Source organism: Gobio gobio (genome assembly GCF_949357685.1).
Source record: "Gobio gobio genome assembly, chromosome: 9".
In the NCBI taxonomy this organism is placed as follows: domain Eukaryota; kingdom Metazoa; phylum Chordata; class Actinopteri; order Cypriniformes; family Gobionidae; genus Gobio; species Gobio gobio.
In genome coordinates, this window is record NC_137115.1 from 3,903,407 (window position 1) to 3,920,002 (window position 16,596).

General features: G+C 43.0%; 1 protein-coding gene across 1 annotated transcript in view; it reads right to left on the minus strand.

Moving 5' to 3' along the window:
- Window positions 1–3,694: 3,694 nt before the first annotated feature.
- Window positions 3,695–16,596, minus strand: part of LOC307131915 (uncharacterized protein) — a 72,179-nt gene continuing 59,277 nt past the window's right edge. The window contains exons 2-4 of the mRNA XM_079825953.1: window positions 15,651–15,787; window positions 14,028–14,213; window positions 3,695–4,739 (exon numbers count right to left, since the gene is read on the minus strand). Of these exons, the coding sequence (XP_079682079.1) occupies window positions 14,123–14,213; window positions 15,651–15,787 (228 nt within the window). The 3' untranslated portion in view covers window positions 3,695–4,739; window positions 14,028–14,122. The remainder of the gene's footprint in view (window positions 4,740–14,027; window positions 14,214–15,650; window positions 15,788–16,596) is intronic.

The following is a 16,596-nucleotide window of genomic DNA, read 5'->3' on the forward strand; positions in this document are numbered from 1 at the left end:
CATCACTCATTGGCCATGGCGTATTTCCTAAACGGCTGGTTTTGTCCCTGGCCATAATCTATTACATTGTTTGTATACAAAATAATGAAAAATAATGTTTTTTGAAAAATCAAGCATGAAAGCATATTCTAGTACACCCCAAAAACAAAATCAAGACTTTGTAAAAGGGCATATTAGGACCAACAGAAAGCTGTCTGGCTCACATCACTACACTATTGACAATAGACAACTATTTAGCACGCTAATGTGATCGCAGCTTAAATGTTCCAGTCTGTTGAGGACGGCTGAACGTTATCATAGAGATTAAGAGGAGTGAGATAAACCTTGGGAAAATGCTGTAAACTCTGTTGAGTCACTGTCTGAGTTATGACGAGAAGTTCAGATGGTCCTTGAGGATGGGGAATAAACATAATATTGCATAATAAGAGGCTGGAGATAAAGTGTTTTGAGAGGTCATGATGACACAACGGGAATGAGTGGAGGATGGAAAGATTCTGCTGTTGGTTCAACTACTCAGATCATTCCAGAAACAACCTTTTGTGGGAACTTTTTATATCAAAGAATGAATAGAAACTCAATAAATGAATAAATCTGGATTTTTTAAAGGGGTGGTTGATTATGATTATGATTGTGTAACTTTAGTGAGTGTGTAGCGTCGCTATTTGAGCATAAACAACATCTGCAAAGTTGCGATGCTCAAAGTTCAAAGCAAAGGGAGATATTTTCTTTTACAGAAATCACTTTTTAAGGACTACAACAAACGGCTGGTAGGGACTACAACAAGTCAGTGACATCACTAACCCTAACATTTACATTTACATAACCCCGCCCCCGGGAACATGTGGAGAAGAGGAAGAGTTGCTGTAGTCGAGTCCGTCTTTCACATTTATTGATGCAGTACGAACACAAACGCAGACTGAAATCATCAGTTATAACCGTAATTACACTAAACTATCCCTGTTCTCTCTCCATCAGCAGATATTCTCTGGCTCATCTTACCCCACACCAGCGCTTTATAGATTATCATGACAGAGTATGCTAATCAATGACTTGAAGATAGTTAACTCATAAAATCATCAACTATCCCTTCAGAATCGTCCTGTCTCATTCTACATGTCGTCTCTTCTTCTTGAGTCTCTCCATCATTGTCCGACTCCGGATTGATCATAAAAGGCTGAACAGTTTCTGACATGTTCATTGTGTGTGTGTGTGTGTGTGTGTGTGTGTGTGTGTGTGTGTGTGTGTGTGTGTGTGTGTGTGTGTGTGTGTGAGGTAATCGGAGCTGCTAACACGAGCTCTTGAAGCTCCGCCCTCTTCTAGTTAGGGGGCGGGGAGCAGCAGCTCATTTGCATTTAAAGGGACACACACAAAAAGGCTCACCCTCAAAAAGTGACAGTTTTAACGTGCTATAAAAAATATATGTGGGGTATTTTGAGCTAAAACTCTGGGGACACCAGAGACTTATCTTAAATCTTGTAAAAAAGGGGCATTATAGGACCCTTTTAACCCTCTGGTGCTCTTCGTTTAGGGGCTGCATTGGTTGTCTTCCCGGTTATAAGTGACCGGACACCTAAAAATTAAACTTCCTCCACCCCAGTAAAACCAATGCAATTTATTTTTCTTCAATAATATTTTTTCTTTTTAATTTTGTATTTTGAGATGATTTGATTGTATTTTTTTATATTTATGCAATAATTATGGTCAATTTTTTCCATTGAAAATTATACAAACATTTTTTTTTATTATTATTGCAGTATTTCAGGTTAAAATAGAGACTAGGCCTTCAAAATAATTTTTTTGAAGGCCCTCTTTTGGAATTATTTAAGAAATCATGCAACCATGGGTGTAACCACAAGAGGTCTCTATGGAGAATTCCCTAGTTCTGTTTTGAACACATTTAATGTTTTTTTTTTTTTTGATGGATGGATGGATGGATGGATGGATTTTAATATACATTTAAAAAATCTCAAAGACTATTTATTATAAAGTTTTAGTTATATTTTTTAGAAATATAGAATTTTTTCCAAGTTTCATATCATTCTGATGAAGCAGTGATTTTTAACATTTCAAAACAGAAAATTTTCCAGTCAGAAATGACCGAAGAGCACCAGAGGGTTAAGAAAATGATAAAAATTAGGAAAATACTTGAAACTTCATACATAATTTTAGAATTTCACACATTTAAATGCTAATAACTGGGTAAATACTGTCCTCCTACCCATCATTAGCAGGTTAACTTGTTTTGAAAATGCTAAAGATCGTAATCCTCATAATAATCCTCCATCATGTTGTAATTAGAATTGGCTCCCGGCTCTATATTTAGTAGCGCTGTGGGAAAGAAAAACAAAAATCAGATGAGGTAAAACGTCCTGTTAAAGCAGCTCTGTGATTACAGAGAGCAGAAATGACTGTAGTTTAATTTCACTGCACACAATCAGCAGATTGCATCCTTCTGTTGATCCCTTACCAGATGACCGGGTCTGGTCCAGCAGTTTCATGAACATGTCTTGGGTAAGTCAATTAGAAGACAAATTGTGAGGATAATGTGGTTTGGCTGGTCACAGCAGGCTAGTTAGTCCCTGCTGACAAACTACAAAACACCATTTTATTCTGGGGCAGACGGAAATGGTTTCATTCTGCTAGATCTTCTTAATGGCGGTCAATGAATGCATCTGTGTACGAGGGGACAAGAATGTGTGTGAGAGAGAGCCATTTAATTTAATGCTCCTTTATCAGTGATCTCTGGCTTGCTTGTGGTCCTTAATTACGATTTTGTGGCCATGAAATGCAGAGACAGCAATTTTGCAGCAGATGTTCAAGCCTCCCAGAAACAGAACCGCGGACACAGCCGGGTCATTCCAGGTCAAAGAGGACATTATGCATTTGTTCTCCAACAAACAATTGCACAGAAAGGCATCATCAATAAAGAGTAGACACTTGTGTCCTAAATACGAACTTGTTGTAGTTACAGACACAGATAAAAAGCCTTGATAAAACTTCCTTAAATAGCATTTTTTTTAAGCTCATAATTGGATTATTACTCTACACGCAAGGGAAAACAGATTTTACAACAGGTCAAAAATAAAAATGACATACGCCAATCAGGCGTAACATTATGACCTAATATTGTGTTGGTCCCCCTTTTGCTGACCCGTCGAGGAATGGACTCCACTAGACCCCTGAAGGTGTGCTGTGGTATCTGGCACCAAGATGTTAGCAGCAGATCCTTTAAGTCCTGTAAATTGCGAGGTGGGGCCTCCATGGATTGGACTTGTTTGTTCAGCACATCCCACAAATGCTCGATTGGATTGAGATCTGGGGAATTTGGACTCAAACTCGTGCTCCTCAAACCTGAAGCATTTGTGCTTTGTGGCGGCGCATTATCTGCTGAAAGAGCCACAGACACAGGGAAAACTGTTTCCATGAAAGGCTGGACATGGTCTCAACAATGCTTAGGTAGGTGGTACGTGTCAAAGTCACATCCACATGGATGGAGGATTAGGAGGATTTCACTTGCTGCCTAATATCCCACCCACTAACAGGTGATGAAGAGATAATCAGTGTTCTTCACTTCACCGGTCATAATGTTATGCTTGATCTGTGTTAAAATAAGCTTATCCAAAATACTGTACTGTGAGTAAAACGTAATTGTCCCATAAGTATTTTAAGAAAATGCATGGAGTCCATCATTTTTACACATTTTTTATGTACAGTATAATACAATACAATAATACTTGCAGAAAAATAACAGCAGATTTACGCAAACATGCAAGACAGTATCAATCACATCTAAACGCATGAGTGGCTGGATTCATAAAAGGAAATCACATTTATGTTTTATAGTCATGAATTAAATGGGTACAATTATCAAGATTTGCAAAGTGTGCATCGTGCTATAATAATGCTATAGTTAAGGGAAAACAATAATGACTATAATGACATCCAGTCAGTTCGGATCACTCTGAATACACACATTCTGACACTATTGCTGTTGTTTATAAGATGAGAGAAATGCTTGCATCTGTGCCATCCCATTCCCAACCATATTTACATAATGATAGACGAGCTCATCTGTCCATATGTTCCTCTCACACTTATCAGTACAGTATCTGTGATGCCTGGATTTCTGTAATGTTGTGCTGGCGTCAGGTATATGTTTACAAAGAGGTTCGCTGTTACTCATTCATTCAAGCGGATGGATATGCAATGTGCGAACAGCTGATGCTTGAATGAAAGTCATCATGAAACTCACTCTTTAACCGACCAGCATAAATAAATAAAGTGCATCTTCTCCATTTATATACAAATGCATCTACTATGCACACACTTCACCCCTTCTAAATGCACATACAACAATTAGATGCATATTATTATTATTATTAAAACTATATTTCGTGTCTTTTTTTAATTGTTTACTCGCTTTGGAAGAGATGGAGCGGTCTCCACCACACGCAAATAACCTAAAAGTAAAGTTTAACCCACATGTATTTTGTGATTCAACCGTAAAACAAACAAACGAAAAAAATAATTGTACTGATCGTAACATTTACAGATATTCAGAGCATGTTGACATCATGAATCTGCTCTATTTCCCCATCAGGAATCGTCAGAAATCCTCCGAGTGTCTTTAGAGCAGGTTCCCATTGTGCTGTTTCAGCAAAGTGTCTCAAAGCATTTTATTCTCGGGAGAATATGCTTCAATGCAAACATCCTTTAGGCTGCAACATGTTCCTTTCAATCTGAAAGACAAGAAGAGACGTGGGGTCAGGAGAGACCGCACACACATCTCCCTGCAAACATGTGTTTTAAATCATGGGAGAAAATCCAACAACAAACACATGCGGATGATCAGATTAGACAGTTTTGATTAGGGATGCACGATATATATCGGTATTATTATTATTCCGCCATGGAAGTCTATGGCAGCCCATAGAACCATTTGCGGGAAAATGATGAAATTTGGTACACTGATAGAGGTCATTACCAAAAGTAACCACGCCCATTTTGGAGTCTCTAACTCAATCCCTCTAGCGCCACCACCTGTCCAAAGTTTGACTCATATTTTTGCTAATAACTTTTGAACCCTAAGAGATAGAAACAAAATCCTTGTTTTCCTTCGATTCCTTGGCTCAAGCCGATTCGATCGCACCCTATGACGTCATTTCCGTCATGACAATTTTCCCGCCATTTTTAATTAACCAAAACCCAACTTTTTCGAATGCCTCCTGGGCCGTTGGTCCGATTCACACGAAAATTTAACCAGATCATCTCCGGACAGTGTTGACAAAACAACATGGAATTCAAGTTGATTCGTCAAATCGTTTTCGATTAACACACAAACAAATTTTACGTAACGCTTGCAAAACACACTTAAGGCAATATCTCTGCAACGCTTTATTGTATTCAAACCAAACTTGGTACATGTCATCACAAGCATGAACTGAGGCAACATGCAGCGTTTCGGCGCAGCGCCACCTACTGCTCCGGAGATATGAAAAATGGCTATTTTTTTACCATATCGGCCATTTTGACTGTCGGCCATTTTGAATTATGTACTAAAATGCTGTATTTTATGAACGCATGAACGGATTGTTACGAAACTCGGTATGGGTCATCAGCACGAGAACCTGAAGTAACCTGACAAGTTTCGAAACAGCGCCACCTAGAGGATTTTTTTTTTCAAACGCTTATAACTTTGGGTGGGGTTGACTTATTTTCATGGGAGAAACTTTTTTTCTCCTGAATCCTTGCCGAGTCCAATGATACCAGACTTGCCAGGTTTCGGCGTATGGTTTGTGCAGCGCGGTAATTTAGTGCTTAAAAAACGTTAGCGGATATCTTCGAAACCGCTAGTCCGATCGAGACGAAACCAGCGCCAGAAAACCGGAAACATAGGTCAATAGCAAAATGATGTAGCCCAAATGTCAAAATATTGATAGTAAGGGTTAGTAAAATCCAATCAAAGTCAGGTGTCAGTAATTTTTTATATGTTTTTTCATATAAATGTCTATAACTCCAAAACGAAATGAGATATTTTCACCAAAATTGACACACACATGTATGGGCTCACTCCGATGACACATAAAAAAAATTGTAGGATTGTGCCTCTTGGTGGCGCTATAATAGAACAAAACATGACATTGGCACTATACAACTCAATGTTTTAATGTGGTGTTTTAACGGTTTTGCTTCAAATGTCTTCACTCATTTTTTCAGTTGGTCTGCTGCTATCTTCCTTGTTTGCTTCTGTTGCGCTTGGCCCCGTTAATGGCCGATAAATAATGTATTATTCACTTTAGATGCGCACTGTTCACCATGATGGTTTTGAATTGCTTGAAATGTGATTGGAATCACTTCAAAAAGGAAAATACGGTAAAGTCTGTCATATAGAGGTCTGGAGGTTGACGTCACGCAGCCTAAACTCCGCCATTTTGGGAGGAAACCAGGGGGCGCTAGAGCGGCTGTTGCATTGGTATCTATAAAATAATAAAACCGGACTGTTCAAACCTTACTATTTCAACATGATGGACAAAAGTCCAGGCTAATCCAAGCATTATAATGGCAGTAATAGTTGCTCTGTTATTAAAGTCCATAAAAATGCACCTGTCCGTCATATAACTGCTCCACACAGCTCTGGGGTGTTAATAAAGGCCTTCTGAAGCGAATTGATGCGTTTGTGTAAGAAAAATATCCATATTTAAAACTTATAAAGTAAACTTTCGGCCGACCGCCTTCCATGGAAAAGTGTTGAATGTTGAAAGTGAAACTCAAGATGCGCTTGTGACGTCATGACGAGCGGACCTGGTCGCGTTAAGGCCTTTGCACACTGAGTCCGAAATTCGCATGCGAAATTTTCGCGCGTCAAAAAATAAATTCGACCTCACGTTATGCCAATCACGCTTGCACACTGCCTCCGAAACTTTCGTCCGTCAAAAAAAAAATCGGAACAGGTTCCATTTTCTGCGTTTTTCGCATCCGTTTTCCACATCTACAGTGCTGATGCCCAACCTAAAACTGGTGAATGAATCGCCAGTGATCAGATACCTACAATTATAAAAATTATTGTATCAAAAATACTACTAATATTATTATATCACAGCTATAATTATAGCACACCAAGTCCTGTAAACCGTGTGTGCGTGTGTGTGTGTGTGTGTGTGCGCACGCGGATCCCTTAGACATACTGCTAGTCTCTGTTCAGGATCAATTGATTGACGGAGATTGGTGGTCTTCTTTTTAATATGTGGCTCCAGTATCGCTAGCAAAGCATCAAACTGAGCCACTGACAGTCTAAAGTAAACTTTGAATCGGTCTGGATAATCCCGCAGATCCTTGATAATGAGGTGGAAGACGGCATTTTGTGTTGTTTTGCGTTTTTTTTCGTAACGCATTCATTAATACGCATCGGACTCAGTGTGCAAGGTCTCTGTGCGTGACGAATTTTTCGGATCACGAATATACGAAAAACGCATGGCAAAATTTCGGACTCAGTGTGCAAAGGCCTTTAGTCTTTCGATCGGAAAGAGGACCTTTCCACACTTTTTCCATTAATTGAACACGGAAGGCGATCGGCCGAAACGTTACTTTATGAATATGGATATTTTTCTTACACAATCGATTCGCTTCAGAAGGCCTTTATTAACACCCCGGAGCCGCGTGGAGCAGTTATATGACGGACAGATGCACTTTTTATGGACTTCAAAAACAGAGAAACTATAACTGCTATTATAAAGCTTGGATTAGCCAGAACATTTGTAATATAATTCCGATTTTATTCGTCTGAAAGAAGAATGTCATATCCACCTAGGACAGGGGTGTCCAAACTTTTTATAAAGAGGGCCAGATTCGATGTTGTGGACATACCCGGGGGCCGGTCCCTTTTCTATTTATATATATATATATATTTGACAAAAGCTTGAGCTGACAGTAGAGTAGCTTGAGATAGGACACTATAATATTTATAGATATTTAACAATATCTGTTAAACTTTCATCAACCAAAAAGTTTTAATGGGTGAAATTTTAGAACTCTAGTTCTCTCTATTCTTATTTAAATTTAATAAGTGCTCTATTTAGATCACCACAGGTAAAACCACACTACAAAACATGCTTTTCTGACTTGGTATTTTTGTCTTTTTTCCAGTCCAAATATCAAAAAATTCTTAAATCAAGATGCTTTTACTAAGGAAAATTACATATTTTTTCTTGATTCCTGGGGGAAAAAATCTAAATGAATTGAGTTTTTGCTTGAAACAAACTAAATTATCTGCCAATGGATTAGAAAAACAATCTTCCAAAATCTTCCTTAAAGATTCCAAAGAGAAACATTATTTTTCTTACCCCATTGGCAGATATATTTGCTTGTTTTAAACAAAAACTCACTTAAATTAAATTTTATTTTCCAGAAAACAAGAACAAATATTTAATGTCATTTAACTTATCCTGTAACATCTTGATTTAAGAATTTTTAGATATATTTATATTTATATCTCCTCCATGAACTGCCACCTTAACGTGGTGGAGGGGTTTGAGTACCCGAATGACCCTAGGAGCTACGTTGTCCGGGGCTATATGCCCCTGGTAGGGTCTCCCAAGGCAAACAGGTCCTAGGTGACGGGTCAGACTAAGAGCAGTTCAAAAACCCCTTATGAAGAAAACAAAAACAAGGACCGTGACGTCGCCCAGTACGGCGCAGCCGGGGCCCCACCCTGGAGCCAGGCCTGGGGTTGGGGCTCGTATGCGAGCGCCTGGTGGCCGGGCCTTCCCCCACGGGGTCCGGCCGGGCTCAGCCCAAAGGAGCGACGTGGGGACACCTTCCCGTGGGCTCACCACTCACGGGAGGGACCGTAAGGGGCCGGTGCAAAGCGAATCGGGCAACAGTCGAAGGCGGGGGCCTAGACGACCCGATCCCTGGACGCGGAAACTGGCTCTTGGGACATGGAATGTCACCTCGCTGGCGGGGAAAGAGCCTGAGATTGTGCGTGAGGTTGAGAGGTTCCGACTAGAGATAGTCGGAATCACCTCCACGCACGGCTTGGGCTCTGGAACCACACTCCTCGAGAGGGGATGGACTCTTCACCACTCTGGAGTTGCCCATGGTGAGAGGCGGCGGGCTGGTGTGGGTTTGCTTATAGCCCCCCAGCTCTGCCGCCATGTGTTGGAGTTTACCCCGGTGAACGAGAGGGTCGTTTCCCTGCGGCTTCGGCTCGGGGATAGGTCTCTCACTGTTGTGTGTGCCTACGGGCCAAACAGCAGTGCAGAGTACCCGGCCTTCTTGGTGTCCCTGGGAGGGGTGCTGGAGAGTGCTCCGACTGGGGACTCCGTCGTTCTACTGGGGGACTTCAACGCCCACGTGGGCAATGACAGTGAAACCTGGAGGGGCGTGATTGGGAGGAACGGCCCCCCTGATCTGAACCCGAGTGGTGTTCAGTTATTGGACTTCTGTGCTAGTTACAGTTTGTCCGTAACCAACACCATGTTCAAGCATAAGGGTGTCCATCAGTGCACATGGCACCAGGACACCCTAGGTCGTAGGTCAATGATCGACTTTGTGGTCGTTTCATCTGACCTGCGGCCGTATGTCTTGGACACTCGGGTGAAGAGAGGGGCGGAGCTGTCAACTGATCACCACCTGGTGGTGAGTTGGATCCGATGGCGGGGGAGGAAGCTGGATAGACTCGGTAGACCCAAACGTACTGTGAGGATCTGCTGGGAACGTTTGGCCGAGTCTCCTGTAAGAGAGATCTTCAACTCCTGCCTCCAGCAGAACTTCGACCGGATCCCGAGGGAGGCTGGAGATATTGAGTCCGAGTGGACCATGTTCTCCACCTCCATTGTCAAAGCAGCTGCTCGGAGCTGTGGACGCAAGGTCTCCGGTGCCTGTCGAGGCGGCAATCCCCGAACCCGGTGGTGGACACCGGAAGTAAGGGATGCCGTCAAGCTGAAGAAGGAGTCCTATCGGGCCTGGCTGGCTTGTGGGACTCCTGAGGCAGCTGACAGGTACCGGCAGGCTAAACGGACTGCAGCCCGGGTGGTTGTGGAGGCAAAAACTCAGGCCTGGGAGGAGTTCGGTGAGGCCATGGAAAAGGACTATCGGCTGGCCTCGAAGAGATTCTGGCAAACCGTCCGGCGCCTCAGGAGGGGGAAGCAGTGCCCTACCAACGGTGTTTACAGTGGCGATGGGCGGCTGTTGACCTCGACTGGGGATGTTGTCGGACGGTGGAAGGAATACTTCGAGGATCTCCTCAATCCCGCCGTCACGTCTTCCATTGAGGAAGCAGAGGCTGGGGGCACAGAGGAGGACTCGTCCATCACCCGGGCTGAAGTCACCGAGGTGGTCAAGAAACTCCTCGGTGGCAAGGCACCGGGGGTGGATGAGATCCGCCCTGAGTACCTCAAGTCTCTGGATGTTGTGGGGCTGTCTTGGCTGACACGCCTCTGCAGCATCGCGTGGCGGTCGGGGACAGTGCCTCTGGGATGGCAGACCGGGGTGGTGGTCCCTCTTTTTAAGAAGGGGGACCGGAGGGTGTGTTCCAACTATAGGGGGATCACACTTCTCAGCCTACCCGGGAAAGTCTATGCCAGGGTACTGGAGAGGAGAATTCGGCCGATAGTGGAACCTCGGATTCAGGAGGAACAGTGTGGTTTTCGTCCTGGTCGTGGAACACTGGACCAGCTCTACACCCTCTACAGGGTGCTGGAGGGTTCATGGGAGTTTGCCCAACCAGTCCACATTTGTTTTGTGGATTTGGAGAAGGCATTCGACTGTGTCCCTCGCGGTGTCCTGTGGAGGGTGCTGGGGGAATATGGGGTCCGGGGTCCTTTGCTGAGGGCTGTCCGGTCCCTGTACGACCAGAGCAGGAGTTTGGTTCGCATTGCCGGCAGTAAGTCAGACTTGTTCCCGGTGCATGTTGGACTCCGGCAGGGGGGGAGTACTCCATTTGTTGCCGGTTCTGTTCATAATTTTTATGGACAGAATTTCTAGGCGCAGCCAAGGGCCGGAGGGTGTCAGGTTTGGGGACCACACGGTTTCGTCTCTGCTCTTTGCGGATGACGTTGTCGTGTTGGCCCCTTCTAACCAGGACCTTCAGCATGCACTGGGACGGTTTGCAGCCGAGTGTGAAGCGGCTGGGATGGGGATCAGCACCTCCAAATCCGAGGCCATGGTCCTCAGTCGGAAAAGGGTGGCTTGCCCACTTCAGGTTGGTGGAGAGTTCCTGCCCCAAGTGGAGGAGTTCAAGTATCCTGGGGTCTTGTTCACGAGTGAGGGGAGGATGGAACGGGAGATTGACAGACGGATCGGTGCATCTTCTGCAGTAATGCGGTCGATGTACCGGTCTGTCGTGGTGAAGAAAGAGCTAAGCCGTAAGGCGAAGCTCTCGATTTACCGGTCAATCTACGTTCCTACTCTCACCTATGGTCATGAGCTTTGGGTCATGACCGAAAGGACAAGATCCCGGATAGAGGCGGCCGAAATGAGCTTTCTCCGCAGGGTGGCTGGGTGCTCCCTTAGAGATAGGGTGAGGAGCTCAGTCACTCGGGAGGAACTCGGAGTAGAGCCGCTGCTCCTCCACATCGAGAGGGGACAGCTGAGGTGGCTCGGGCATCTGTTCCGGATGCCTCCTGAACGCCTTCCCGGGAAGGTGTTTCGGGCATGTCCAACCGGGAGGAGGCCCTGGGGAAGACCAAGGACACGCTGTCTCCCGGCTGGCCTTGGAACGCCTCGGTGTCCCCCCGGAAGAGCTAGAGGAAGTGTCTAGGGAGAGGGAAGTCTGGGCATCTCTGCTTAGACTGCTGCCCCCGCGACCCGGCCCCGGATAAGCGGAAGAAGATGGATGGATGGATGGATAGATATATTTAGACTAGAAACAGGACAAAAATACTAAATGACAGCATTTTTTGCAGTGCACACAAGGCAAAAAGTAATACATACATTATAAATTTCTATATCTAGAATGGTATTTAGTCTATAGACATATAAATACAAATGCACAAAACTGCAAGTTTATGACAAGAAATAGTCTGCAATTTGGCCTTTATTACTCATTTAATACATGTCTACATTACAAATAAAATTAGATATTAACCTACATTTCTGACAAATTACCACGGTTACAGGTGTTACCACAGTAAATCCATGATAAATTCGAAATGCGAATTGTTGTTTGAAAATGATTTTGAATAGGGGTGGGCAACAGAGTTCGAGTAATCGAGTACTCGAACGTGACAGCGATCATCGATCATGAGAACGATGATCGCCCTGAAAAAAAAATATTTGTCTCTTTTTTTATTGGTTATTGCGTCGTTTTGCGCTGTACCGGAGGTCTGATTGGTTAGCGTTTTACAGCACGCCTCCAGACCGCGGAGAAATAAAGTGAAACTGAGGCGTGCACTGCAGTGATGTCTGGAATCACTGTGATCATTACATGGTTAGTGCAAGATGTGCAGCGCCAATCTGTCATAGCCTACATAGCATTATAATGAGAACACGATGGAAATTAGAATGCTGTAAATGATCTGTGCTTAGTTCCCCGTGTATCAGCTGATCCATAGAGAAACTAGCGGGAACACTCAGACTAGCGCGTGAAGTTCATTTGCGCATTCGCGTCCTTTTCTGCAGATGCACGTTGTAAGATTACCTTTATGTTGTCTATATCTGATTCATCTAATATAAGAAGCGTTTGGTTGAGCTTAATAAGCTAGCAAAGCGCTGCCGTTATACCGGCTGTTGTTCATTCTCTTCAGTTTCAGCGCAAACGCATATTTCATGCTCGACATGATGGTTTAGAGACAGTCATATTCTTTTTAGATAGGCTATTTATTTCTCAGAATCATTGATATTAGTAATGAAGCAGTGCTATACTGTTCTCGTATTTTTTAACAGTAGACCTAGTTTATTTAAAGTTGTTTTTCGTTATGAGTTCGAAAACGCGCAGTGATGTCTGTAAACGGTTCGATCATGAATAATACAATTAAGTGCATGATGTGCAGAGTCAATCTGTCATAGCATTATAATGAGAACACGATTTTAATAAAATGTTGTTTCTGTGCTTTCGTTGTCCGTGTATCAGCGTTGTTAAGGGAAGAGCGCATTCAAAATGTTCCGTTTCAAACCATAGCCTGTAAAATCTAGCACGCTGAAGTTCACGTGCGCATTCACGTCCTTTTGTGTTGATTTATGTCGTAATAGGTTCATAATAATCTTCATATTAATATTGATATAGGGTGCGTTTGGTTGAGTTTATTAACCAGCTAGCAAGCTCTGCAGGGTGGTGTTATTCCACAGTTTCCGCTCAAAGGCAATGCTCGATATTACTGACTTGGTTATTTGAGACGGTCATTTTATAAAGATGTTTCTTTTTCAAGTTTCTAGCAGTTATTTTTTGTTTTATATGTTCATGTTTTCATATACCTGTTTTCATGTCACGTTTGTATTTGTCAACAACCATTTTCATAACAGTTTTCATTATCTCAATGACTGACAAGCCCCGCCCCCTGCACATGCCCCACCCCCGAGTACTCGAGTACTCGTTTTTGAGACCTATCGATGATCGAAATGAGAAATTGACAAAAATGCCCATCCCTAATTTTGAATCGGCTCAGCTGATTTGCATGTTAGTGTTGTTTATTAAGTCAGCGCTGTTTAACTGGATTTAAATTAAATCAAATCACAGAGAGATTCGCAGCTCGTACCGGAGACCTCAGTGCCGAACTCGAACGCTTCTCACGGGTTTCGTTCCGCTTTGGCCGCTGTTTCCCTGGCCTAAAGTCTAGTACTGCCACCTTGCAGTGACATTGTGAAACTGCATGATTTGTAAATGATTCGTGGCGGGCCACATTTAATACATTTTAATAGACGCGATGCGGGCCGTTTGAAATTCATCCATGAGCCGCATTTGGCCCGCGGGCCGGACTTTGGACACCCCTGACCTAGGATGACTTGAGGGTGAGTAAATCATGGGCTAATTTTTATTTTTGGGTGAACTATCCCTTTAAAATTGAATATAAAGAATAAAAAAAAAAACTCACCTCCAAAATGAGATGCGCGGATCGGCGGCATTGCGTTCCCTAAGGCACATTGCGGTGTAGTTGAGTGCGTGATGGACGCCTGCGTCTCCTTTGACTCAGAAGTCAAGCACACAAGCTGCTTTAAGGCTGTGCCACCTTTCTGAGATCAAACAGCCAGAAAAATACCACAGCCCTGATGCTAAACTCCTGAAGGAAAATACAGGGAAAGGGAGACACGATTCAGCCCTTCAGCCGGCTTCACCACAGAGCAAAGCTGAGCGATGGATATCTGTAAAGCCTGACCAAATCAGAAGATTTAGAGATTAATACAGAACTCGATTTTCGAAGGAAGTCTCACCAAAGCTGCATTTAATTGATCAGTAAAAATAGTAGTATTGTGTATTACAATTTAAAAGAACAGTTTCCTATGTGAATAGATAGTAAGATGTGATCGAAGCTGGATCATTACTCCAGTCTTCAGAGTCACATGACCCTTCAGAAATCATTCAATATGATGATTTGATGCTCAAGAAACATTTATGATTATTATCAACGTTGGAAACAGTTGTGCTGCTTCTGTGGAAACTGTGATTTTCTTTAATGAATTGAAGCATTTATTTGAAAAAATGTCTTTTGTCTTATATATATATATATATATGAAGACAATGTTGTGCAATAGAGGGTGAAGACTCGCAGAACACTATCTATCATCTCTGAACTAAAGCCCTACAAAATGTGCTGGAACAAAAGTCATGTCTCGGTTCAGAGATCCAGAACCATCAACAGGCCAGAATAAAGACTTTTGGGAGTTGAAAAATGAGCTATGATTGAATTAATGAGGTGGCATACCATATCATTCACGCACTAATATTATCTTGCACATGCTAAACTATGAACTCGGGCTGTTTTTTTATAAAAGAGACAGCATTAAAACTATTAAATGGGAGAGAAGTGGGTCGCGCTGATAATTGGTTGGCATTATAGAAGAAACTCAGAAAATTGAATGGTGATGTTTTTCGTTAAATACGATCTTTCTGACATGACTTGAATACAGCTATGGCTAACACGCGTCATATATCGGCCCTAGATTGCCAAAAAAAAAACGTTGACTCCATCGGTAGAGGCAGAAATGAAGAGAAATGGGCAGAATGACCGGAAGCTGAGGCATAGAGCCGTCGGTCAACCACCATCTGTCTAATCTAGCATGCACTGACCCTCAGAAACATGCACTTATTTGAGTCCTATCCCAGGGATTTGCTTTATCATGTTGATCAACAACTGCACAGCTGACAGATGTTACGCAATGCTGTCTTATATAACAAAGCAAACTGTACCGAGCCCTTCTGATAAAGAAATTAACCCGTACTTTGTTTAGTTACAAAGCAAATCTACTGAAGAATAAGTGCTATGTCATTCATTTGAAATAAAAGCTCAATCGGCTGCCTTTAAGTTCACTCAAATGCATCTTTGGAGAAAGGAGACCGAAGGTTGTTGCTTGCATACTACATACTGTGCTAAGGGCCAAACGGGTGACGGATCTGGAGTTCAGGCTGTGGTCTTGCACATTATGGGGTCTAAAAGGCGCAGGCGCACACCACCGCTACCACCACAATGTTGCTAACGGTTGCGATGACGGCCACCCACATCCAGACTTCCTCGCTGGCGTATTTTTCCTCCTCTTCTTGCTGGGCTGTTTTGGCGACGATGGCATTGGGGTTCTGGGGGGACTTGTTGACATTGTGTGGAGAATCCATTAGGGCTCCGCTGACTGCTGGTAAATGCTGTGAGAGAAGGGAGAAAACATGGAGAATGTAATTAGTCTCAGTCCTAAAAAAAAAAAAAAAAAAAAGTTACTTCCACCCACCCCTGCTATACTATACAGGGCTCGACATTAAAGGGTTAGTTCACCAAAAATGAAAATTCTGTCATTAATTACTGACCCTCATGTCGTTCGACACCCGTCAGACCTCCGTTCATCTTCAGACACAAATGAAGATATTTTAGCTGAAATCTGATGCTCTGAAAGGCCTCCATTGGCTCAATGGCACGGTTCACTCTCAAGACCCTTAAAAGACACTAAAGACGTCGTTACAAAGTCCATCTCACTACAGCGGCTCTACAATAACTTTATGGAGTGACGAGAATAGTTTTTGTGCGCAAAAAAACCCTAAATAACGACTTATATAGTGATGAACGATTTCAAAACACGGCATCATGAAGCTTCGAAGCGTTATGAATCAGTGAGTCGATTCAGCGGTTTGTATCGCCAAATTTCAGCAGTTTGACACGCGATCCGAATCATGAATCGACTCACTGATTCATAACGCTTCGAAGCTTCATGAGGCCTTGTTTTGAAATCGGTCATCACTATATAAGTCGTTATTTTGGGGTTTTTTGCGCACAAAAACTATTCTCGTCACTCCATAAAGTTATTGTAGAGCCGCTGTAGTGAGATGGACTTTGTAACGACGTCTTTAGTGCCTTTTAAGGGTCTTGAGAGTGTAAAGTGCATTGAGCCAATGGAGGCCTTTCAGAGCATCAGATTTACACTAAAATATCTTCATTTGTGTCTGAAGATGAACGGAGGTCT